At 41.7% G+C, this 26,818-nt stretch overlaps 1 protein-coding gene across 3 annotated transcripts in view; it reads left to right on the plus strand.

Annotated features, from left to right (window-relative positions):
- The window catches only part of CA10 (carbonic anhydrase 10), a 366,676-nt gene that overhangs the window by 144,651 nt on the left and 195,207 nt on the right, over window positions 1–26,818 (plus strand). For all 3 annotated transcript variants that reach the window (XM_036454245.2, XM_036454246.2, XM_045587356.1), the window contains exon 4: window positions 7,804–7,946. In XM_036454245.2, coding sequence (XP_036310138.1) covers window positions 7,804–7,946 — 143 coding nt within the window. The remainder of the gene's footprint in view (window positions 1–7,803; window positions 7,947–26,818) is intronic.

Consider the following 26,818-nt stretch of genomic DNA (forward strand, 5'->3'; position numbering starts at 1 on the left):
CTTGTATGTTTTCTCACCTGATAATAGGAAGTGTGCTGATGCAAAACTCAGATACAAAAGTTAGGAGAAGTTAAACATCATGGTGAAGTCGCTATATTACATAGAAGCTAAATTTAGCATCTCCATAGGATATGCACCGCAGAGTTATTGGACAATCCATCCTCACACAAAATCAGGAAGAGACTAAACAGATCATGTTTTTTTCTCTGTTTAGTGACTGATTCTTTTGTGTTTGGGCCTCAAGACTCAGTGATCACAGGAAGATTATTTCTCCTAATGTATCATGAAGATAACTGAGCCCTGTTATTTTGGCAAATGATAAAGAAAATGCCTTAAATACCTGTCAAACTCAAGACAGACTGGAACAGCTGGAGCTTTCTGTAGGATTATACAAATGTGAACACAGTGAGAAGTTGCAAAAGGCTGAGCTACCCACCACTGGGATGGGCTGTGAGGCCAGTGCTCAGTTGATCTCCACATACATCTGGGGAGCAAAGCTTTCATCCTTTGCCTACTTTTAACATTTGTAAAAGAGGATAATTTGTGCGCGCAGAGGTGGTGAGAATTAGGGAAGAGAGAGAGAGAGTATTTACATATTCAAATAGATAAAGGACAGTGTATTTAAAGATATCCAGGAGTTTCGCAGGATTTTAAAATGCTTCACCAGGTGTTTGAATTTGTAGGAAACTGTTGCCTGGTACTGTGTGGTGAATTTTTCAAAATTCCTGGAGGCTAAAGCAGATCACTTAGTTTTAGTGGCTATATGCTCTTCACCGAGTGTTTGGTTCTCATGTCCCAGCTGGTTCTATCACTACTGATATGTGCTTTTTGAAACCACATGAATGCAGCTTTTGTATAAAATTCAGGCCGGTGCTGTGGTTATTCAGAGGCATCAGCCTGGTCATTTTTTTCAAAGTTGGGTTGGTGGAAATAATTAACGGACTGGTTTATTGACATGCGTTGAGACAATGGCCACCCGAATACAATCAGATAATGCTTAACGCCACTGTTGGGCTAAATCTGAAGCCTAAAGCACACACAGAGTGTAATGCCTACATAACCCAGACTGTTTTATGACTTCCTGTATTCACAAAAACACGAGTTATCCTGATTCACTGGCATACGAATTCTGAAAAAGCAAAATAGCGAAGAGAAAGTCATGTTGGCAGCTTAGTTCAGCTCAGATCTGTTGCTGAATATGAGAATGGATGAGCAGGGAGTCAGACCTGGGTTCAAGTCAGCAACTCAGCTATGTACATTTTAAATGTCCTTGGGTAGTTAGTCAACATTCTGAGTTTCAGTTCCACCTCTATAATACCCATCTTTGAGGACTACATTTATAAATAATTTCCAATCTACCTCCAGTGGCATAATCCATGACTTGTCGGTAACTAGAACTGGCTGTGATAGTTGTTGCTAGTTTTATCCTTTCAATATTTACTGTCACTTAGTTGGACACAGGTATCCAGGGAAGTGTATCTTCTTAAGATCTTAATTTCACAAATGACACTGAAGCTCAAGAGAATATGTGTTAGGCTCAAGTCAGTGTACCAGCATAGAAAGGCATCAAGATCAAGGATCTGGGCTAGACAGTCTGAGTTTTGAATCCTAATTTTACCACTTATATTTCTTTGGTTGTTTGTTTAAATATTGGGCTCACTCCCTTCACTCATTTAGACATTGAGAGTTACGAACCAAGAAGTAATTACACTTGGATCATTAAAACTATGAAATTCAATGGCCAATCCAATGACCTAGACTGCTCCCTTCTCTGAATCCAGGTTTTGTGGGCATCTGAAAGCTGTTATCCTCCCCTCCTGCCTGGATCCTTCACCCTTTTCCTCTCTAGAATGCTACTACAGTGGTGGAACCACAGTACGGTGGCCACACCATTCCCCAGGGTCCCCTCACTCAACTCCCTCTACAACGTTCATTGAATACTTATTATAGGAATGACATTAAGCTGGAGCTTCTATAAACATGTTCTCACCTAATCTTCCCAACAACTCTGTGAAGTAACCATCATCCCCATTTTACAGATGGAGAAAATAGGCTATGGAAGTTTAGCCACCCATTCAGGGTGCAAACCTGGCAGCTCATGGTCTTTCTCTTATACAATAATCACCCTCCAAGTTGGAGACGCCAGAAGATCCAGTGGCTTAAACTCTCCCTATATAACAGTTATTCAAATCCCAGTGTTGGCTGGTCTCAGTTGCTAGGAACTGCATGTCTCTCCATGTTGGGGAGAACTTTATAGCCTTTTAACTGATTATAAGACTTTTACAGCTTGCAATCAGTAGTCACGCTTTCAGGGTGAACTTGAATGTCTCCTCTACTAGGAATACTTACCATAGCACTTAAGAAGAGGATCAGGGTCAGTGCACACCCCTCTCTGAATTTAATATTTAAAATGCATACACCTTAATTATAACATTGACTATGTTTTGTTATAACTATTTATAGCTTGCCCATCTTCCCAATATATGGAGAGTTCTTAAGAGTGAGGCTATTTTTATATGGTTTATTGGAGATGTTCTTTTAATTTTTTTTTAGATAAATGTACAAATGAGTGGTGAAATGTTAAATAGGATATCTGTAATCCCTTAAATGTCCAGGTGAGAGGGGGAGGAGCCTAGTTAGCAAAAGAAGAAGAATCCAGCAGCAAAAGAGTCATGCTGAGCATTGTCCCCCTATGAAATAAATCTGAAATCATCCAGGGCCGACCACCGGCAGCAGTGGGTATTTTAAACATGCTCATTAATAATGGCTCAAAGTGGGGATCTCTTACAGTTGAGAAAAAGGAAGGAGACAGTAAATCAGCATTGGTGAGGAAAAGAGCAAGGGGAAGATATGAGTTCTTATTTAAAATATATTCATCTGCTTTATAACCCCAAAGTAGAGATGGCTGTATTGAAGTGGAAGGCTTCATTTGTAGGACTGAGTTCACTGAAGATGTGTTTTATGCCAGTATTCATTTTCCCAACTTTTATTTGCTTCCCGTTAGCCAAAAGTTGGGGAGTTAAGTTTATTGCTTGAAAGCAAGAATAGATTGCCTTAGCTGTCTCTTCACAAAAATATTCCTTGCTTCAAATGATGACTTAGAAAGCACTAGTTGAATCCTAGGAAAAAATCCTATTTTATTGGCACACATGTTGAAGAGAATCGTTTTTAAAACATTCAATTAGTTCTGCCTTTGAGATAGAATTTAAACAAACCCAAAGCAATGGGATTAAATTCATGTAAAAATCTAACTGTTGCTCAGGAACCAATTCTTTTCCCACTCAAACTACTCCAAGGATAATCACGCTGACTCTTGGCTGTATTCCAGCCAAAGCAGATACGTGCTTTTAATTCATAAATCAGACCATGGTACTTCCTTGCCTAAAACTCTCAGTCTTCTCTAGCATATTAGAGTACAATGCAAACCGCTAACCATGGTCTGCAGAGCCCTGAGCATCTGTCCTTGGCTTACCTGGCCAACCTCATCTCATCTCACTTTTCTTCTCATCTGGTTCATCACATTCACGTTAACTGGCTTCCTCTCAGTTCCTTGGAACATTTTAAGCTCTTCTCTGCCAAGAACTGCTCCTCAATTCTGCCTTAGACATCTCTTCCCCTGACAATATTCTGGAGAAACTCCTCTCTGTCCTTCCAGGATGTACCAGATGTCACTTCCAGACAAATTATCCTCAACCATTCTTCCTGGGTTATGTTCCCCTCCATGCTTTATTCTGTAATTCATTACCATCTTAATTGTCTCTACAGCATGCTTACAGAAAAGTCCTAATTACATAGATACACATATGTAAAATTGGAGATAAACAATATCTTTCATATTCCCCACTGGATTGCAAGATCCAGGAGAGCAGGAATCATGTGTGCTTCTTTCATTACTGACTATCCAGAACTGATGCCAGCGTCAGGAGCACAGTAGGTCCTCAGTCAATATTTGCCAAAGTGAATTGTCAGTGTCAAGCCAAACGCCTGGCCCAACATAGGCTGTCAATAAACAGTGTTTCATTGAGTTTATTTTGTTCCCATAGAATTTAGCAAATTCACATAAGCTGCATACATTGATTTTAAGTGCTGAACTCTCTGTCCACAACAACACGATCTCTGCAAATTTTGCTGAGATGACAAATGACAATTCAGGACAAATGAATAAGGAGGATGCCTGAAAGCCTACACTAACTTTGGAATATCTTCTCAGGTGAAAATGTCATCAAGGCAAATTTTAACTCTCAATATCAGACTTCGTTCTTGGTCCCTTGCTCTCCTGACCTATTTCTTGTTTTGGTGAGAACTTTTTTTTTTTTTTTTGTCTTTGTTTGGGGGTAACCACAATGTGTTAATAAAACTGAGCTCCTTTATTTGGTTTTAAACAAGTAGCTGATAGGTTTTGCTTTGGGTTTTCCAAGGCTCTTGTTGGAAGCAGCTGAAATCACAGTCACTGAGCCTCTTTCACAGTTCACTGGACCCAGCGCCAAGAGACCATGTGGGATTTAGAGTGACAACACTGTTGTGGGGAAATGTTTTGGCATGAGAACGCATAGCTGTGATTCTGCCATTAAGGCCCATTGTTTAGGCTCAGTGAAAATTAATTTGCAAAAACATCCAGGTCTGTTGTATGTTCTGGTTTATATGTAAATGAGGAGATTGTGTGAAAAGGATGCCAGGGATGAACCCTTTCAAACATTTTCAGACCAGGTGTCCATTAATTAGAGTGATTCTCACTCAATTTTACCGTGCATTTACATTTTTTTGCTCAACAGTAAGTTGTATCAGTCAAGATAGAAATAGACACAGCATTAGCTGATAAGTTGCAATATTATGTTGCTTTAAAAAATGACAGGGTTTAAATTTTTGATTTATTGGGACAGTCATGGAAACTAAAAGAAAATTAATTCAACACTCATTGTCTAAAGGCGGAAATAGAAGCAGTGCCATAGCATTCTGTAAATGGCACATGTGGTCCCAGAGGAGACATGGGTTGTTTATAATCTGAAGGATCAATCATGATCATGTGGAGGAGGTTAAGTATCGGAACCCTGGGGATAACCAAGAGTTCTGCACAAAAAGGACTTCTTTAAAAAGAAGAAGAAAAAAAGTTAATTTATTTGAGAGAGAGAGAGAGAGAGAGAGAGGAGAGGAGGGGGGAGAGAGAAAGAAACATTCAGAGAAAGGGAGACATTGATTTATTGTTCCACTCATTTATGCATTTATTGGTTGATTCTTGTATGTGCCCTGACTGAGGACTCGAGCCTCTGCCTTGATGGCCTCAATTTCATGTATTTATTTAAATCAGATGATCTCTGAGGTGGCATCTATTTCTGAAAAAATGATTAATTTATGGCATATTTAAAACCAGCCATCCAATGGCAAATGAGCTTAGTAACCCCTTCAGGAATGGAATAGTAAGGACACAGCTGAGCAGGGGCGAGTGTTTCTCAATTGTTCCTGAATTGGCCGAGCAGGTGTTTAGAACGGGAGACACAGGCCTTGCTAGTGGAGTGGGGATATAAAACCTGGAAACTGCTTGTCACAAAATCATGCCCAATAAAAGCCCAGGCAGATGTTCCCATAAAGTTTTTGTGGTTTGTGTTTTCATGGGGGTGTTTAGGGGGGTGAAGTTTATTAGTGAGGCACAGCAGTATGAGCCTACCAGCATTGCCATGTAACAGTCTCGCAATCCGTTTATAGGGTTGGGATTATTTTGCTAATGATTTTCATGGATGTAGATGAAAGGCAATGTGCACCCAGCTGTAACTTGTTTATCATGAAGCTGCCTTCCTGGAAAGGCTCCCCAGATATAGATGGCCTGCTTGCCAAAGTGAGTATTGTCCCCCAGACTTTTAAAGATAAAGGGGTTGTATTAATTTCCTATTCTGGCTATATCAATTTAGTTGTTTAACACAACACATATTTCTCCTCTTACAGCTTAGAAGTGAGGCATCAGAAATGTGCCTTATGGGGTTAAAATCAGTGTCAGACAGCCAGAATCCTTCCATTTGAGTTCCTGAGAGGGACAGGTACATTTGAGAGGCTTGTGATTTGACTATTGGGCTCATCTTCTGGAGGAATTACTCCCTGGCACCATTTCCACAGCTGTAGGGTTTGGTGTCCCTCCTATAGAGTCTCATAAAACACTCCACTTAACATCACACTCTCCCCACAGTGTGGCATTGTTATTGAGTGTATCTGCCCTCCTCATAATTCGGCATAACCCAGGGCTTAGCACATGATGCGAGTTCACTAGACTGCTGTGGATGCTGTGGATGGTTGAGTGAATTATCCTATCTAATAAAAGAGTAATATGAAAATTGACTGTCACTCCAACACACAAGATGGCTGCCCCCATGTGGGTACAAGATGGCCATTACAGATGGCTAGCAGGAGAGGGCAGTTTGGAGGGACTAGGCCTACAAGGGAGGACAATTGGAGGTGATCAAGCCTGCAGGAGAGGGCAGTTAGGGGTGACTAGGCTGGCAGAGGAGGGAAGTTGGGGGTGACTGGGCCTGCAGGGAAGTGCAGTTGAAGGGGACCCAGGCCTGCAGGGGAGAGCTGTTGGGAGAGAGGAAGACCAGGCCTGCAGGAGAGGGCAGTTGGAGGGGACCAGGCCTGCAGCGGAAGGCAGTTAGGGGCAATCAGGCTATCGGGGGAACAGTTAGGAATCAATCAGGCTGGCAGGGGAGTGGTTAGGAATCAGTCAGGCTGGCAGGGGAGCGGTTAGGGACAATCAGGAAGGCAGGCAGGTGAGCAGTTGGGAGCCAACAGTCTGGATTATGAGAGGGATGTCTGACTGCCCGTTTAGACCCAATCCTACTGGGATTGGGTCTAAACAAGCAGTTAGATATTCCTCGAGGGGTCCCAGATTGGAAAGGGTGCAGGCTGGGCTGAGGGACACACCCCCATGCACAAATTTTGTGCACCGGGCCTCTAGTAGTTATATAATCTCAGGGACATATGGAGAACATATGGATCCAGGACCTCAATGGAGATCCTGAGAGGGGCTGGAAACATCTGTTGATATAGACTTTGATGTTCACTGACATAAAATTAGTAGGTTTGCTTATTCTTGCTCTGTTTAACTTTCTTAAACAAAAAACGTATGACTGGAAGTTGCCATTGAAGTTTATTTTAATAGATGTTTTAATGTTACACGGAAGATGGTTAGACATTTTCCCTTTGGAGATTAGCACTCAGCAATCAGTGTCTTTTTTTTTTTTTTTTCATGCCTATTCAAGGAATCAACTTGTCAGCTGCTGATACATTAGTTTAATGGCACATTGTGGGACTAAACAAAGTCAAATTGCCAAGCTCCTGTCTGGCATTGACCGAGGGTCATAAAAACCATTCATTCCCTCAGTTTGATCTTGACAACTCCAAGAATCTCACCTTGTCTATATCAAATGCCATGTTCTGCTATATAGGATAAGGTTGATGTTCACATTATTCCTGCCAAATGGGAAAGCAGAGCATAATTGCAGGAACTGCTAAATATTTGATGAGCCTCAGAGATGTTGCAAGTATGATGTGGTTGGACTATGCCACCTTCCTCCTGAGGCATTAATGCCAACTGTACCCACCAGAGAGTCCATAGGATGAATGGGTCTGCAATAAGAAAACCTGACCTTAAAGATCATGAAGGTAGGACTTAGAGAAATTGACTAAAATTCAGAAAAATACACCCAAGGACCTCTATGGATGACTCTTTGATTTTACCACTTTAGTACCATAGCTCTCTCTACGTTGTTTCCCCAACCTTCTACCCAGCCTGATTCTACAATTTCTTTTTGTTTCCAGTTCCTTCTTTCTGGGGATTGGTGAACTCAGCTTGGAATCTTTGCTCCGTGGGGAAACGGCAGTCTCCAGTCAACATAGAGACCAGCCACATGATCTTCGACCCCTTTCTGACGCCTCTTCGCATCAACACTGGGGGCAGAAAGGTAAGCAGCCATGTTGCTTCCTTTGTGACGTTGAGGAAGGGTGTGGGTGATACTGATTTTGAAAGCCAATCCTCCAAGGCTGGATCTGTGCAATGAGTTTGTCTTCTCACCTAGACCCCAGGCCTACTGCCAGCACATCTAATTATGTCTAAACTGTGTAGTGTTTTTTTTTTTTTTTCTTCCTAGCTAGTGCAGCCCTAATGTTTCTAATTACTTTGTAATCCCTGGAGGTTGTCTGAGGTTCTAGCCTTTGGTACCCTATAAAAGTCAGAACACAGAGTTGCCTCCGCTGTATATTATGCTGGGAAAATCCTTTTCCCCAGAAACCTCTTTACTGGAGCTTCTGTTAACCTGAACAAGGTGAAAATAAAATTTTTCACGAAAGTAAAATAAGACATTTATCATTTAAAAAACAACCACCACAAAAAATCACCCTAGATGATTTATAAGAAAATCAATAATTCATCTTCCTCGAAGGATCTTGCTGGCTAAGAATCCTAGCTCCTGCACAGAAATGCTGAGCTGTGCTGTGTGCATCTCACTCCGACAACCCTCCCCTTCTCCCTCCTCCCCCTATGATGGGCTCCTCCTTGTGAAAGGACATGTAGTTATGCCCATGGGGTCTTCTCAGTGCTGGAATGAAGCATTTCTCTTGCTGATTCATTTCTACTTGGCGACCTTTTCTTGTTGAGTTGATTGTTGAAGCCACAAACACACATCCATAGAGAAAATTGTGTCTGAAGGTCATTTAGCTGTTGGGAACTCAAGAGGAATGGGAGATCAATTGTGAGCAAGACATCAATTGGGCTTACAATTATGGACAACTTTTGTTACTACGGGCGGCTGGTTCTCCAGGGTGTGGGCTCCTTGGACTCTACTCTCTTCTCCACTTTGCGGAGTATTGACCTTACTTACTACAAACTTTGTAATTTTTTCCCTTATGAAATTGGAATTTTTTTCTATTGCATAAATGTCACTAAAAAAAAGGAAAGAAAATCTAATGACTAATCAAAGTGTTGTTAGTGTCCTTGACTTCAGTCACAGGGAAAGTTATAACAGACCTTGCATGTGGCAAAGACTATTTAGCCATGTAGTATTTGTGTGCTGTTTTAAATATAACTTGGAAAGCATTTCCGTAGCAGGGTTCTATGCAGTTGGAATAGTTTATTTTTCTGGTTTCATAGAAAACTAACCTAGTCTAATTATTATTCCATGTTCAGTTTTATTTTTACAAACCCCGAAAGGAACTTGTTGTGGTTTCTATATACATCTCTCTCTAAAAAGGGAACTCATTCAAGTCAAGTCATGAGGGTGGATAAGGTCACTGACCAGTATTTAAGGACAAGTTGTCCTGTTAATTAAATCCTCAATTATCTTTCTTTCTTAGAAAGGGTGATGGAGGGAATAGCTGTATTCCAGGCAATGGGAAAAGCCCAAAGTAGAATGAGGGTTGGTAACTGATGTCCAGGAATTATCTGAAAGATGACCAGCAAGGCTGAAGGACAGAGACCAGAGAGGAGGGGGGGGGGGGCGGCTTGTGGATAGAAGAAGGCAGAGGGCAGATCCTGGGGCTGTGCTAAGGAACTGGGTCTTTTTCCTGAGTTATGGCAAGCATTTAAAGTGTTTTTGCATAAAGGGTACATTGAAAGTGGGATGGAAAGGTGGAAAGCTAACACAAAGAATGGGGATATAATTTTCAATAGACCATCTTAAAGGGAAATGTTGTGAAAGGGGGGAAAAAAACTCATTTCAACATAGCTTCCCCCTAAAATTCATTGGGAAGGAAGGGACAGAGAGAGCCTGGTGGTAAAAATCACTCTTATATTTTGTTCTGGTGTGTGTGTGTGTGTGTGTGTGTGTGTGTGTGTGGTGGTGGTGGTGTTGTTGTTGTTGTTGTTGTATTAAAAATTCTCAATTCCGTGAAGTGTACCTGATCCAAGTCAATTTTCAAATGCATTGGAGTTTGGAATTTTGGAAACATTTACTTTCGATGATGTACATATTTATATCTGGCATGATTTGTGTTGTCAGCTGTTTGAAGAGCTGAGAGCTGTCTGATGGGTCCCTTTGCATTTGTGAATGGTAGAAAAAAAAGACACAGAAGGTTAGGAGAAGGAAAAAGCTGGTAAATGAAATTCCTAAACCTGATAGACAGTAGCAAAAATGTGCTGGAGAATGGTCTAAAAGGTGATTTTTAATGAGGTGAAGATTTATTTTGGAAGTGAGAATTCAAAGCCTTGCTCTGAATTTTTGCTGTGAGGAAATGTGTATCCAACTCAAAAGGCTTAAAAACCTTCCTGTGAGGCTGGGAGGCTTCCTGGACTTGAGCAATTTGGAGTCTGAGATAAGGTGGGTATCAGCATGTTGAATGCATCCCAGTCATTGTGTGTTTTATGTCGCATCTTTATGCGTGAGCATTATTCCTGCCCACATTTAAATGTCGCTACTTACAGACCCATGAAGCAGCGCTGCCACGGTCCTTGCCCTGGATTACTGAGTTTGTTTTAACATGTTTGGCCTGGCACAGGCTCAGATGATGAACTGAGGGCTTTTCTTAGCGAGGGGTGAAACTCAACCTGAACACAAGAATACAAAGAATAATAAAAGTCACATGAGCATCAAAACATGCTGTGTCTTGAGTATAATAGAGGGTATTCATTGTACCTGAGCGGTGAGATTTCGTTTACCTTATGTTCCATGGAAAGTTGTAAGCTTGTGTTTGTCTTTTTTTTCATAAAAGATAATATTTTTTATCCAGTTCCTTCCTGATACATAGAACTTTTATAGATAAAATCTTAAGTTCCTTGTTTATGGTTCTTTTAGGATGTAGAACTTGGCCTATAGTCATACTTGCCTTCTTTTCCCCTGTCTTAGGTTAAGAGCTCCTCAAAATAAATATGTTTTTATATTTTTCACGAGAGGCCCAGTGTTGGGGGGTCCGTCAGCCCTGCCTGCCCCCTCTCTCAGTCCAGGAGCCCTCAGGGGATTTCCTACTGATGGCTTAAGGAGAGGGCCTACGCCTCAGTCTGGCCTCCCTCTGCAGGAGGCGACCAGGCTGATCAGAGGAAGGTGCTGCTGCTGCTGTCACTGCCGGCCATGGCAGCTGCAAAGCCTAAGCCCTGAGCTTGCCACCACTGTGGCTTTGTCCGGATGGACATCCGGAAGACTTGCCCTAATTAGCATATTACCCTTTTATTAGTATAGATTTTATATCACTGGAGTTATCTGTGATCATACTGGTTGATCTGAATTGAAGCAAGATTACCCTTGATTACAAGGAAAGGGTTTTGTGGCATTAATCAAAAGTTGCGTTGGCTTAAGTGGGGAAAATGCAGGAAAGCCCCATGGTGAGAAAAGTAAGCTCACTATCAACAGAATCTGTCACTGGAAACCAGTGTCCTACACTAAAAACTTTCCTAAAGCATGGCTGAAATACTAAGCTGGAAACAATAAGACATGTGAAATAGTTTGTGGCTTAAAATTTTACCGCTTCTCTACTTTTTTAAGTTTCCCCATGAACCTGACAGCAAAATTTTTGCAGTTCATAAGCGTATTCTGAAACCTTTTCTGAGTGAGGCTTAATGTTATATTAGGGGAGAAAGCATAGAGATACAAAAGTAAATGGCAATAATCCATTTAAATAACTGTTTGAGAGAATAGTGGAATAGATACTAAGGAAGCAGTGAAACGATTAATTAGAAGATCGATCCATTTGGCATTAATTTTAATGGGGGTAAGAAGTTGGGGTGGTTGAACCAGGCTTTGCAGAGATGCTAGAATATGGGCTCCCAGGGAAAAGTAGGCAGTATGAAATTACGTTGGCAGGTGAGCCTTTGAATGTCAGGTGTTCTGGCTCTACCTGTGTCATGAAAGCAAATAGTAGCGATAGCATTTTTGCCGATTACATATGTGGCTGCGGTGCTGATCTGAAACGTTCACAGATAAGTACTCTTACCATTTGGAACTTATTAGCGGTCTTGAAGTACCAGGCATGGGTCCCTTTACACTGAAGCTTTGGGATGCCAATGGTCCATTAAACTTCATGAGTATTTGTAGGACAGAGTAGGCCTTTAAGAGTCTTTCGGGGCCTGTTGCTCTCCAAGCCCAGGTGCAGAGCCTGAGATGGAAAGTCTTTTGCAAACGACTTGCTGAGGAAGTGTGGCCAAAGGTAGGCCTCGAAGCAATGGGGGGAGCAGGCCAGGGGTAACCCTTTCCACAAAACCCTTTTCTTGTAATCAACAAGTAAGTGAGCACGTATAATAGATAAATAAGAGGTAGTGTAATCTCTGTTCAGCAAAGATGCGGGTTCAAGTGGGATCCACCTGGAGCCTGACGCCACAGGGAGCTCTTGAGCATGAGTGGGGGCTGATTGCAGATTCTCACCCCTAGAATCTCGGGAGGCCGCCTACAAGGGAGATACCCTCCCTGGCATTCCCAGGCAAGGCACCTCTTATCCTCTGGAGTCCTGGAGAATTCCCTCACGCTGGCTTTCAAGAGCCCATTTATGAATCTCTTCCTGAAACTGCGTTTATTAGGTTGGTAACTTGAAATTCACCTTGGTAGGAGTGTTTACACCAGTGAAATCTGTCCATTAGGGCTTTTTTTTTCCCCCCTTGAAAGTTGGTTGATAAGTATTTACCGCTACAGTTCTTAGAGGCCTAGGACATTTCCCAGGAGGAGGGTGAGTTGAGTATTTGCAAAGGCAAGGTGGGTATATGGGTACAGAATATGCCTTGATAGTCACAAAGCACATTTTCAACTTCTCCAGTTTAAGTCACCACTACCCCAGAACCAGGGGTGCCCGTGTCCCTTCACCTCCAGCCCCTCCACCAGCCTCTTGTCAATGATACTGTTTCCAGCAATATAGCTTGTCACACTGTGAATACATACCATCAACATGTTTGAGAATCTGAAGGGAGAAAATATGGAGGAGCTTTTAGGCTTTTCCAAGTAAGTGATCCTTCTTCAACCCACTGCCTTTTAATGATTCTCTTTGCAGTTTCTGAATCCCGAAGGTAAGAATCAGGGGAGAGAGAAAAAAAAAATCTAAATAGGAATGAGAATATAGCCTGTGCCAGGCAGCCTTGAGTCCATGCTATTCAATCAATTCCAAGTATTACTAGCATTTTTCTCAAGAGTGTAATATACGGCAACTGCCAAGCTTTCCTTTTGCGATTACAAAAAGGACAGATACTGGAGTGAGCCATATTTCAGCTCTGCAGGGATATAAAAAATGAACCGCTGAAAACGGCCCAGGAGGAATGAATAGCAATAAGACATCAATGTCATCTGTATACTGATTTGTGATGAATTTCCAAAAGGCTTAATGGTATGATGCTATGATATATAAGGGCTTCCTGAAAGTTAATAACTGTAAGTTACCCACTTGGAAGAATGTAATGGGGAAAAAGTAAGTGATCACGTATAATAGATAAATAAGGAACTTCACTAATACTGGATAGTCAACGGTTCTTTGTGTGTCCCAGATTGCTACACACTGTGATTAGAAATAGAAAATTAAAAGGATTGCGAAGACACAAGAAGGTCAAATGTTATACCAACACCCATAATGACACACTTGGTAAAGCTTTTAACTTGCCTATTGGTAGAGTTGGACCCGTATAGTCGAAGAGAAAGTGTATGCATTTATCCCCTTTCAGAGGTGAATTAACAACACCCAGAGTCCCTTGATACAGATTCAAATGGGAGCAACGAAATCTATTTGGATGCACCTATTGTCTTTGCCAGTTACCATGGGTCTAGCATGCCCCCCACGGACAGCGCGATTAAAGTACCAACAGAGATGAGGCATAGGGTCTTGAATAATGGTAGCCCCGTTCAACCCTGCAGTCTGGGCTCCTCTGGCCCTCTGATGTTTATGGCTGTGGCTGACAGCTTCTGGTTTGCGGCAAAGTGCACAGCATAAAGAAAGTACTCGATAAAGGTTTATTGAGTGAAATGATAAATAGATGAGTTGAAAAAAAAATGCCCGAGATCCTGAAATCACAAATAAATGGAAGAGAAAGGAACTAAATATATTGAGTGCCTACTACCTCCATTTACACATATATATTTTATCACGTTTTATTTCCCAAACAACCTGAGATGGTCAGTTTCACACTCCGGGAGGGTGAAATGTGCAGTTGTTAAAGAATGTGCCTACAGTTTACAGAGATGAGAAGGAGGACTGGGTTTCAGCCTCAGGTTGTCTGACCGCAACGCTGTGTTCCTTTCCAGAATATTGCAGGAAAGCTGAAGAATGGGGAGGATTATTTTCCATCCATATCAAAGGTTTAGGAAGAACAGGGCATGGGGTCAGAAGCAACCTGACCTTCAGCAGGTGTTCCTCTCTTTGGCATCATTTGCAAGAATGAGGGATGGCGGTGGCCTGTGCCTGGTTTGCACCGGGTTTAGCCTGTTGTTTTCATCTCTGTGGGCTGTCTGTTTTGCTCTGGCATCGTATATGCTTTCTCCTTAGAAATGATGCCGCAGGTCTGGCTGCCACTCTCTCCCCTGGCAAGGTGGCAAAGCACACACTGAATGTGGTTTCTGAATAGGCATTTAATTTCCCTACTTCCTTCATTAAAAAAAAAAAAAAAAAAAAAAAGGGAACACATAAAATGCCCAAGATAATCTTTGGCATCAAACACCATATCTGGCATCTATGGGGTCGGGAGAAAGACATACAGTTTTAATTTCTAGGACACAAATACGTGTGCGTTCTCTCAGGATAGAGGGAGGCAGTGTAATCTCTGTCACCTGTTCTCTCTCTCTTCTGCTTGCTCGCTCTCTCCTCATGTGTGATGAGGACATACCTTAGAGTGTCTGCCTCTGGGTTATTCCCCCAGAGAACACGAAACCCCAATAGGCACATGACCAAGTTCTCCGGGGCTCAGAGCACCTCAAGCACAACTTCTGAAGTCATGAGCCTCAAAGGACTGGCCAGCATGAACCCGTCCATGTGTCTCCTAGACAGTCATCCTTTATTTTTATTTTTTTAAATATATTTTATTGATTTTTTACAGAGAGGTAGAGAGAGATATATAGAGTTAGAAACATCGATGAGAGAGAATCATTAACCAGCTGCCTCCTGCACACCCCCTACTGGAGATGTGCCCGCAACCAAGGTACATGCCCTTGACCAGAATCAAACCTGGGACCTTTCAGTTCGCAGACTGATGCTCTATCTACTGAGCCAAACCGGTTTTGGCTAGGCAGTCATCCTTTAAGTCATTGCACAGGATGTTCATAATTTAACAAGGGCGAAGCTGCCACATCCCTGCCATTCCTTTCTCAGCCCGCCCGTACTTCTCTCTGGACAATAAGGATGATAATGGGTGGAAATTTTAAGTTTGTTCTCCACATCCAGCGCTAAGACTGGAAAGAATGCAAAGGTGACTTTCAGGTCTCGTCACACCAAAAATAGGACAATCAAATTGAATGCTTGCAGATGCAACAGTATTTAGCTCAGCGTCCCAGGTCACGACCATTGTTGGAAGCCGCTCCCAGCCTCCAGGGCCTCTCCCTTCTGTGTGGTCTTGGGCTGCGCATGCTTCCTGGGAGGCTGATGCCTATGGAGCTAGTATAGCTCCCCCCACCCCCAGGACTCCACCCTGCTCTCGCTGGCTCTGCTGAAACATGGAACTGTGGCTCCATCCTGGTGCTGGAACTTCTCCAAGCCTGAATGGTCTGACCTTGAAGGGAATCCATCCTTCTTTTGCATTTCCCAAGAAGATAGTATGGTTTTTCCAGTTTCACAGGAACCTCTTAAAACAAGATCCCTGGGGATCCATCTGGAAGCCAAGCAAGTGAAGGAACCATGCCTGATGGGAATCAGCAGGGATGCTCTTACTCACCAACAAGAGGCTGTCTTGCCCAAGACATGGTTCTTGAGAACTCTCTTCCTCAGAGTAATTCACCCAATGAGCAACAATTGGTACATTTCCTCTCCTCGAGTTCCTTGAGATTCTTAAGATCCAGAATCACTGTCAGTTCCAAAGTCCCTTTTAGTGTTTCCTGAGAGTGCCCAGAAACCGTTATGTAAATGGGCTCTAAGAGGCTAGAATTTATACTCTTGTCATTCTACAGAAACATGCAAATTAAACTAAGCTTGTATTTGCCTTGCCTTGCACAAGGAATTTCTCCCCATCTCTTGTTCATTGGGAGGGAGTTTATCTAAATGGATGCCCTCCCCCTGGCCCCTCAGTTGCCACCTGTGCCCTGCTGGAAAGGGTGGGCAAAGCCATGGGGTTGAGCTTTCCTCCTGAAACTGAAGGATAGTCCTTCCTAGCTCAGTCAGATGGACTGCCGAGCCCTTGAATTTCCTTTAATGTTATTAACATGAATGCAGCATTATTAGAATGTACTTGGAGTTTTAGATGGATATTTTCTCCTTTTGTTACCAAGGCTTTTCAAAAGATAAAATATACATTTTCCTGCATGGAGTATATGAAAGTTCAGTAAAATATGATAATGTTGCTTCACATGCTGTTCTCTTGGGTAGGATCTCGGGGAAATATTTTCCTCTGACAGCCTCTTATAATGGATGAAAATATTCCCTCTCCATTGCACACGCAGTGCCAGATTTGAGGCATATTATTGGAGTCAGGTAATCTGCCTCTGAAATACTGGTATTTGAAAAGCAAATTTAAGGCTCAGGACGTTTTCACTTTATGATCATTGACACTGATGTTAGTAAACTCTTTCTCTAGCTATGAAGAAGAGAAATGGCAGGCAAGTTATTTTTTCCCCCAATTGCCATTTGCTTTATAGTGACTGCACCATATGGAGCAGAGTAAATAAACTATGAAGGTAGCAGGATGCATAGAGAAAAGGAACGCGCTTGGACTCTGGCAGTCCTTATACAGCTTACTTTATCTCCTTCAGCCTGCTTCCTGATCTGTAAAGGGGAGTTAATATTAAAGCACTAGAGGCCTGGTCATGGATTTATACACTGGTGGGGTCCCTCAGCCTGGCCAGTGCCCTCCTGCAATCCGGGACCCCTTGGGGGATGTCAGACGTCTGGTTTTGGCCTATTCCCCGCAGACCAGACTGAGGGACCCCACTGGTACACAAATCCATGCACCGGGCCTCTCGTATGCATGTAAGATCTTTGGTTAATCTCTTTCTTCCCTCCCTCTTCCCCTCTCTCCTCTGAGATTCATCAGTCTGTTTCATGTTTTTATGCCTGTGCATTGAGTGTCTGCCCCCTGGTGGTCAGTGCACATTATAGCTACCAGTTGAATGGTTGGATGGTCACTTAGGCATATATATATATATAGATTGTGACCCCTGGCTGGTGTTGCTTATTCGATAGTTAGTTGAGCATTATCCCATGCACCAAAAGGTCACCAGATCAATTCCTGATCAGGGCATATATCCAGGTTGTGGATTCAGTCCCTGGTAGGAGTGCGAATGGAAGGCATCAATTGATGGTACTCTCTCACATCAGTGTTTCTCTCTCTGTTTTACTCTCTCTTGAAAATCAATAAAAATATCTTTTTTAAAAAGAATTATGGCAAGGAATAGTTTATTGGAATGCTTACATGATTGTGCCCAGCACATACTCCTTCTACAATTTAATTTTAATTTAACAGAGAAATAGCTCACCCTGAAATATATGGTGATGGGCTTAGACTTTGGGTGGTAAGCATACTATGGTAATCCATGGATGATGTATTATAGAATTGTACAACTGAAACTTGCATGATGCTATTAACAGCTACCCCCAATAAATTAAAAAAAAATAGCTGACTATGGGAATTATGTCAACAGAGACAACCCATGTAACAATAAGCTCAGTGTTTTTATGCCAGCAGTAATAGTATACTTCTAGTCAACATAGAATGTCAGTGGTGCTGCATAGAACATGGTGAGATATATGGTAGGTCAGAGGTGACCTAATACATGGTGATAGAAAGATGGTCTGACTTTGGGTGGTGGGCACACAGTGCAACATATAGATCTGGTATCAGAGAAATGTGCAAAAGAACCTATATGATCCTAATAACCAATGTCATACCAATGCATTTAATTTAAAAAATAATAAAATAAAATAATAGTTGAAACTTGAAGGGAAAAAATAAAATAGTATGGTGAAAGGAATAGTAGAGTATATGGTTTGTGATGTAAGATCTCATTCAAGCTTCAAATCAAGGTCAGGTGTGTTCTGTAGCCCAAGCTGAAGGTAGTAGCAACTTCCTAAAGGGTGTCCTTCTGGCTGAGATCAGAAGCTTTCAGAAGAGCAATTAGAAGCACACAATGTCACATGAGCCTTAGGTACAAAACTGGCCCACTGTTAGTTCCATCCATATTTCATTGGCCTCATTGCATGGCCATCTGTGGCTTCCACTGTGTTCTCTCCACATCCCACATTGGCCTATACTTGAGAAAATTTCACATAAAACAGTCCAAAGTTATCAGAATGATCAATTGAAAGGTGATAACTTACAGGCCAAAATTTTTCCTCTCCCACCAATTCAAACACTTTTAAGATTCATTTTGCTTTATAAAACTCAAATTTATGAGCAGTTTGGAGGGAGGTATCTACCCTTTAGATTACTGCTGGCATTTTGTAAAGGACATTGTGTCATTAGGTGTCGCTAAAGGAAGCCCTAGGTAAGAAATTTCTTAAACACTAAGTGCTAGAAAAAAACCTTGCTTCCCCTGTATAATTGATGTACCCCTTCCCCACCCCTCCCCCCGTGAGAAGAGTGTAATTGTGTTGTCCATTTTCCTTTGAGGGTCAAGACCTTCACAGCCAAATTTCCACCTGTAATAAAATCAGTGGGACATTATAACACACTGACTTACTCTCTGAATCCTACTTTGATTTCTTTTTTGTTATTCATAATATTATATAGGATTTTTTTTTTTTTTTACTGTAAGCCATATTAAGTCTTTTGTGGAATGAGGCAGATAGAAAGGAGAACAAAACAAATATTTAGATTAAATGGTGCGCTGTCAGGGTACCTAATTAAGAAAAGGGGAATCAGCTGGTCTGTTTCTCTGCTTCCTCCTCTTTATTAATTACCACTGGTAGGAAAATACTTTATTTGTAATCAAAATGAAACTAAATCTTTGGAGATTAAATTTCCTAAAGAGCTTAAGGGCAGGATCAAAGGGAATTTAGTGCTTGTTTCAAAGTCTCCCCATTAGAACCATCCCCATTCCTAAGCCTCTCCCCTCCAGTCCTCCATCATGAACCCACCAAAGGCCACGGGCTTCCCCTTCTGCTCTTAATTCCTGTCACCCTGCTTCTGAATAGCCGGTCTGATTTCAATGGCTTCAGTCTACAGTATCTAGCAACACTTTATTACAAGTCTATAAGTTCAGAAATGGAAGTGGGAAGTATTCCCAGCTGCACAGAGCCTGGAAGAATTTGCAGTGGTTTCAAAGACCCAGTGCAGTGAAAACAGAGGGAGGGGCTATGCGTTGGCCTGTAGAATGTTCTGGAAAGGGGTCTTTCTCTACACTCTCTACTTTCCGGGGGTTAATTAGCATCCATGAGATGAGCACATTGTGCCAGAGTGAATTCTGCAGATCACAGAGGTACTGAATAGTCTCTTAAGAGAAGAGGATGCTTTTTCTGGGAAACCAAATTATAAAAAGCTGAGCCTCCGGTTGACTATTAAAGCCCAAGCTATTAAAATAACATCTGTAGATGATTCCATGAAATGGGTTCTTTGTCCATTGAATGGATGATTGGAAACGGACAGGTTCATTCTCATGTCAACACTGCAATTTTGCTCTCATAAAAGGGCTTGCTTTTCATTACTGATATTTTCCATGTTGCTGCAGTGCCTAACCAGGTCTGGAAATACAATAATTCCTACAATAGGAAGAGTGGAGGACACCATGTTTCTCTCTTTCAAACTGCTAGTGTTTACTTCTGAATTGTACCTGCCATGCATGGCTTTTATTTCCCGAAGTCATGTTAGGAAACTCTGGGCGTGGTCTGTAGATAAAACTGACTAATTCTGCAGCCTAACGCCAGTCCCAGAGACATCTGACTCCCCTTTGCTGTAATTTCACAGAAACAGAGATAGCATCTAGTCTTACTAGTTGCTTTAAGTGGGGAAATGAATGTTTATCTTTAGCGGAAGCCAGGAAAGAGCTGTCTCCTTGTACCTTTCACCTTTTCTCTCACCCGAGACCAGGCAATGACTTCTCAGTTACACTGACTGTGCACAAGGCAGCGTGGCTGCTCTGTGACATCGTTTGTGCTGGTGCACTTGTTCCCTTGCCTTACCTGCAGCATAAAGTCAGCTGTGTCTCTGGCTTTTGCCAAGAACCAGATGAAGTCAAGAAATGGCTCAGTGGTTGAACATCGACCTATGAACCACAAGGTCATGGTTTGATTCCCGGTCAGGGCATATGCCAGGGTTGTGGGCTTGGTCTCCAGTTTAGGTTGAGCAGAAGGCAGCCGATCAATGATTCTCGCTCACATTGATGTTTCTGTCTCTCTCTCCCTCTCTCTTCCTCTCTGAAATCAATAAAAACAATATTTTTTTAAACAAATCAGTAATAAAAGCCAGGGACAATTCATCCTATTTTCACTAATGTTCTTGCATTGATATCAGATCAGCAGAGTCAGAGTTTGATTCTCTCTGCATTTGGATAGATTTCCTGGAACATACCCTTCCTAGTGATTTGGTAAAGTATGGTGGTAGACACATCACTGGAATATGAACTGTGATGCTGTGTCTCCCAATGACACAGCATCATTCCTGAACAGAATGGGCTTTTGTCTTTGTAACTGAATTTTTATTTCCCCAAGAGACTCCAATGAAGGTGGCCCACACACTCAACTATTTCAGTTGGCTGCCTCCCATTTCATTGTGGTGTAAAGTGAGCTAATACCAAAAAAGTGTCTCGAGTGGAAGTCAAGAATAGGGATATATGGAGTTGAATGCTCTCAGAGGAAAACTCAGATTTCCTAACAAAATCTAATATACCAGGCAGGAGCTGTCAACGTGATAAATATTGTAGTCTTTAATATCTGTTTACATAACAGGGCAGAAGAAAAGGCGAAATTACTCACATACTCAAAACTTGTTAAAATGATGTTGTTTGACTTCAAGTAACAGAGGTCCAAGGAAATTCAAAGTTAAGATGGAAACTCTGCGGCTGAGCCCAGTTCTGGACTCTCAGGGACCTTCTCATGGGTCGATGCCACCAAAGTAATTACCCTGCCACGCATGAGTTCCCCCAGGCTCACCATTTGTGAGAATGAGTTCCTTCAATTAATCTAGCTGCCCGTTTCATCTGCTACCAGGTGCATGCAGCAGCTAGAGCATAACTTCAAATTGAACTGAGTTATAGGTTAGGAATGTCTCCATGGTAGTGTGTATGGGGCAGAGAGCACAACCTTGAAATCTTGCAGAACTATTTATTGAACACCTACTATGTGCCAGGCCCTGTTTGAGGCTCTGGACATGCAGCTGACAGCCAGACAGATGATGTCCCAGCACTGGGGTAGCTTGCATTTTAATGGAGGTGTTACAGATAGAGTTCCCCAGGAAGAGACTGAGAGGGACATTTGTGTGCAAGAAGTTTATTGGTGAAGACTTTCCAGCTTCACTCTTATGGGGGAAAGGAAGAAAGAAAGACTGACCACAGACTAAAACTTTGTCTGTGAGGCCGTTTCAACAACGGGTGCAGGAACTCCATGGTAAGCTCTGAAGTTGGGATGGCCTTTCAGAATGTGGTGAAAGGGTCTTCACCTTTAGACTGGTGCACAGGGTAGTCATTGACTGTGGATTATATGGGAAGGAGACATGATCTTGGGCAGGAGGCTCTTAGCAGCTAAAAGCAATTGTGGGAGAGGGCTGGCTGCCAAGGACTTCCAGCTGCAATGCTCATAGCAGTTGGGAGTATAAGTCCTGCAACCTTGAATGGAGATCTGGTCAGCAGATAGTAAACACACACACACACACTTAGTAATTAGAGAGGAATGGGGATAAACATAAGGTGTGTGGGTTTTTTTTAAATGGGAGAATTAGAGCATATTTGTATGCTGATGGAAATAATTCAACTCACTTATAATGCTAAGGAAACACAACTTACCTGTAGTCCTCCTTTAGGTAAGAAAAGATGGAATCCAGTGCAAAAGAGGAGGTGCTGGCCCTAAGTAGCTCACCCCATCACTGTAGGGATGAGGCGGGTCTGGGTGTGGATGGAGCTGGGGAAGAAGGTTTGGTTATGGGAAGATGAAGCAATTTAAGTCTGATTGCTTTATGTTCTCAAATAATCAAGATCATCAACTGGTAGTGAAGGCTGGGAATGGGAAATGTGAGGAGGGTGAAGAGAAATCAAAAAAGCGGTATTCCCAAAAGGTGGAATTGTACCTTGACAAGAGCAATGTAGTCAGAAGTAGCAAGGATATATTTGAGAGTTATGGTTATAAATGCAAATATATAGTAGGTGTATATTTTTATCCAAATTCATTCTGTGGATGGAAGTAGGAACAAGGTAGGCAGACAGCCGCTTCCAACCAGCTGCAGGTTGTGGCAGGTGTTTGATGAAAGGAGTTGAGTTGTTGGGGAGTAGACTGACCGTGGTGAAGAACCATGGATTCTAAGCAAGGGAATGATAGAAATGCTACTGACTAGCCAGGTGACCCTTTGATTCCATTTATCAAAAGGGGGAGAAGTTTACCCAATAGTTATTGAGAGCTTACTCTATGCTCCCCATAGCCCCCCACCCTTGCGCCATGATTTTAGATCCATTCTCAACTAATTCTCACAAGTCAGTGAGGACAGGAGGAATTACCCTACCTGGGACTCAGTGCATACTATTTTCTCAAATACCTTTAGCTCAGTGTCTAAGCCCCATTTTCCAATTCTACAGCTGTCTCAGTGCCACAGGGGAAAAGTCAACTGCAATTTCTGGGACATTGATGGATAACCCTTTTGATTTCCAATTTTGGAGCAAATCTTCAACCACTTACTTGCCTTAATGAAGAAAATATAGAGAATTGACTTGCATCATTCTTTGTGGAGATTCTTGGACCTCATAATGACCTATCACGCTAAACATGTGAGCAAACAAAGCAAGTTAGGAACATGTCAATATAACTTTTTAATGTTTTTTCAATCTCTGTGACAACATAATGAGTAAACTGAGATTTAGAGTCTTTAAGTAATTCATCCAAGCATATTCAACTAAAAAAGTGGCAGTCAGGATCTGAAACCAATTGTGAACAGAGAGCTTCAAAATCCATGTGGTTTATGTTACATTTGCTGTCTCCTATAGCCACGAGAAGTGGGAGGAGCCCAGGGTAGGAGCCTCGTCATCAAGCCTGCACATCAGAAGCAAAGGGGGGTTGGGATAAGTTGGAGTTGGAATTGAATCTCTTAGGCATGCATGCAATTAGTAAATGAGGAAACTGCTCTGTGCATGTATTAGGGAATTCCAAGAGCATATTTTTATTGTGAGATTTGTGGAGCCTTTTTATCACTTTGAAAGTTTATCTCATTGTTCTCTGTTTCCTGGTTACGAATCCCTGGGACATATAAAAGGAATTCTGGGCCTGCCTCAGAGACTGGTCTCATGCTGCAGTGAACAAGTGAGTGTGTTCAACCATAAAGCAGTGAGGGTGACAAGGAAAGTGCAAGGAGCTGGGCCAGAGGATAAGATAGTGAGGGAGGAGCAGGGAATCTGGACAGGTGAGCCTGTGTAGGAACAAGAAAAATCTCCTCAGATGTTCCTCTGAACAGTCAGCCTTCTTCCTTCACATCGGTTGAAGGAGAGAGCAGAGGAAACAGCACTGGTTTGGTCAACTTGATCTTCTAAGTTTATATAAGATTTTCTTATAACCATAGTTTACATGCATGGAACACATCTCCATTTGTCTGGAACTTGCTCAGTTTTAGCATTGAAATTCCTGCATCCCAGAAAGCCCCTGAGTCCCAGGGAAAGCAGGATGGTTGGTCACGATGTGGTGCATTCCAGATACATAGGAACTGTACTTCTTTCGAATAGACCCACCCTGGCCCCCTCATGAGTATACACATTCATGCCAGGCCATGCATTTTCTAAATTTTATAGAAATGCCAACCTTACTGCATTTAGGGAACCAACACATTTTCTCCTGCTTCTGCTTATCTAAGAAATCATTAAGGCCTTGGTAACATAAAATAGCTTATTGCATTATTCTCTCTTCTTTGTGTTCTAAGAATCATCTTCCTGCCAGAATATTTTGAGCTGTTTTCTCCTGCTCTTGGAAACGTAGTTCCCAACATAATGTAGATGGCATACAAGTGCTGGCTAATTAAGCTTTGACACATGACCATATTTTGTGAGGTGGCTGTAGCATGTTTCACATAGGAGGGGGGGAAATTAGAAAGAGTATAATCAGGTTTTCATTTCTTCTAGCATAGGTGACCCAATGCCATCTGTTACCCTCCGTGGAGGATGCTTCAGGTTAGCAGCCAATGCTTTACTGGGATTAATGTGGATGTGACTGCCATTTTCTCTCCAGGAGTGTGTGCCTGGCTTATTGGGAAAAGAAAAATGGCCCAACTTAACATTCCATCCATGAACTGAGGACAAGAGGATAAGCATTTACTATATGCAGTCATGGAGAGGGGGAGAATGAAGCAGCAGTGTGATAAGAAGTAACAAATCTATGAAATTATTTTAATAGCACTATTGAGTAGGCTGCTTCCAACCAGCACTAGAAGACTATCCTATGAATGATCAATCCTTTGAGATTATACAGAATTTCTTCTTTTCTAGTAGAAGGTGGCCAAGAAACTCTTCCTTGAATCAGAATTACAGATCATATGATTTGCAGCACTAATTATCCTTTGCCAGATTTATTCATTCTTTTACATGATTTAGGTCTGTATAATCATCTGATTAACTCTGTCTTCCCCATTAGATGGTAATCCTTGAGTATAAAGACCACATGTTCTTCCCTGTGATCCTCAGAACCCAACATAAAGCATGGCAACAAGAAGGCACTCAGTGATGTTTGTTGAATGAATGAGGAGCAGCATGCCCCTCCTCTGAAAGCCATGACACTTCATTGTGTCTCCTTCACAGGACTCGTACCACTGTTGCACATGCCTGTCTACCTGCTCCCTTACTATCAGCTACCTGAAGGCAACCATCATTGAGTTCCCAGTGTTCTCACAGTGTTGGGCATGCAATGAAGGAGAGTTGCATGAATGGCTGCATAAAAGCATGTGATATAATTGGTATTACTTTGACTTTGCTTAGAGATGTAATAGACTGCATGTACAGCAGGAATTACACAGTACCTTCCACTCATCAATGCTTTGGATCGCTGGTAGCCTGATAAGCTTGTCTTTCCTGCCAAGAGTGACGGGGACTTTGCAGAGATAGTCATTGTTATTGAAGACGCCTATCAACAAAAAATGCAGAGCTGAGATCATGTTCCAGTCTCAGATTTTTACCAGCTCCTTTCTGGGTGTTGGCACGTAACTATTCTCGTTTTATTGTCTATAATGTGAACATTAGTAATGCCTGATGTCCTCATCTCTTAGGACTCTTGTGAGGAATAGGTGGGGAAAAAGATAAAAATAAAGTTACTGAGAAAAGTGTAAAACACCATAGGCACCGAAAATGACTTCTTTGTGGTTTGCCAGAGGCATCTTTGCATTCCTGACAAGTATGTAACTATGCTTCCCTTTTGTTGAATTCTGATTCATACATTCAAGAAAGGACAGTAGGTCATGCTTTTCTACTTGATGATCAAAATCTAACCCAGGTTTCCTGGAGGCCCCCCAAGACCCTTGGAGAATAAATATTGCCCAGTTACTCATCTCTAGAAGAGGAACTCCACATTGCTTATTTATTTTAAATAAAGTTTGTATGTTTTCTCATTGTAAAAGCTTATAAGATGCACTCAAGAAATAATGAAAAGAAGGAAGACAAAATACACATGGTCCAACCTTTGAGAATCAGCCAGTGTTAATATTACACTCTATTTCTTTCCAGTAGTTTTTCTCTTGTAAAAGATAAAATTTTATCCTACTTTTTTATTTCTCTATTTTATCATAAACTCCCAGTAATATTATCTTATACTGACTATATAACTCAGCTTTATTAGATGTTGTGAAGATGAAATTAAAGGGTGAATCTAAGTTGGTCCAACAGTTGTGGGTTATTGTTAAGCTGAAAGCATGAATCTATTTCAAGCGATTTCTAATGAGGACCCAATAAATGCTAGCTGCTACCATTATCAATAGTGACATCATCATTATCATCAATATTGTCATAATTTACTTAATGTTCTCTTATTTTGAACACATAGAATGTTTCTGAATATTTGGATATTGGAAATAAGTTCTGTAGTGCTAATTCTTTCCTTCATAAGCTTCTCCAAAATGCTAAGTAGTTGTCATGATTATTTTGAACCTCCCCCAAAGCAAGGAACATAATTTTTATAACAAAACAATAACTATTAATTTCTTTTCCTCTTTAAAAAAAATTTAGAGAGGTTTTTTTTTTTTTTTTTTTTTTTTTTTTTTTTTTTTTTTTTTTTTTTTAGAGAGAGGGAAAAAGAGAGAGGGATAGAGAAATAGAAACATTGATGAAAAAGAAATCATCTATCAGCTGCCTCCTGCACACCCCCACTGAGGGTCAAGCCTGCAACCCAGGCATGTGCCCTGAACAGGAATCAAACCAGTGACCTCTTGGTTCCTGGGTTAACACTCAACCTCAGAGCCACACCAGCTGGGCTCCTTTCCTTCTTTAGTCTTTCTGTACTGAACTCAAGTAATGTGTACGCGTGTTAGAGCTGGGATCTCAGAAAACCTGTGAGAACATACCAAGTTCTTGGTGCTCATAGTCATGTCTGCTGCTGTTTGTAGCTTAGAGCATCTGTCTACCTTTAGTTGACC

This window comes from Pipistrellus kuhlii, unplaced genomic scaffold (genome assembly GCF_014108245.1).
Source record: "Pipistrellus kuhlii isolate mPipKuh1 unplaced genomic scaffold, mPipKuh1.p scaffold_m20_p_28, whole genome shotgun sequence".
NCBI classification, from domain to species: domain Eukaryota; kingdom Metazoa; phylum Chordata; class Mammalia; order Chiroptera; family Vespertilionidae; genus Pipistrellus; species Pipistrellus kuhlii.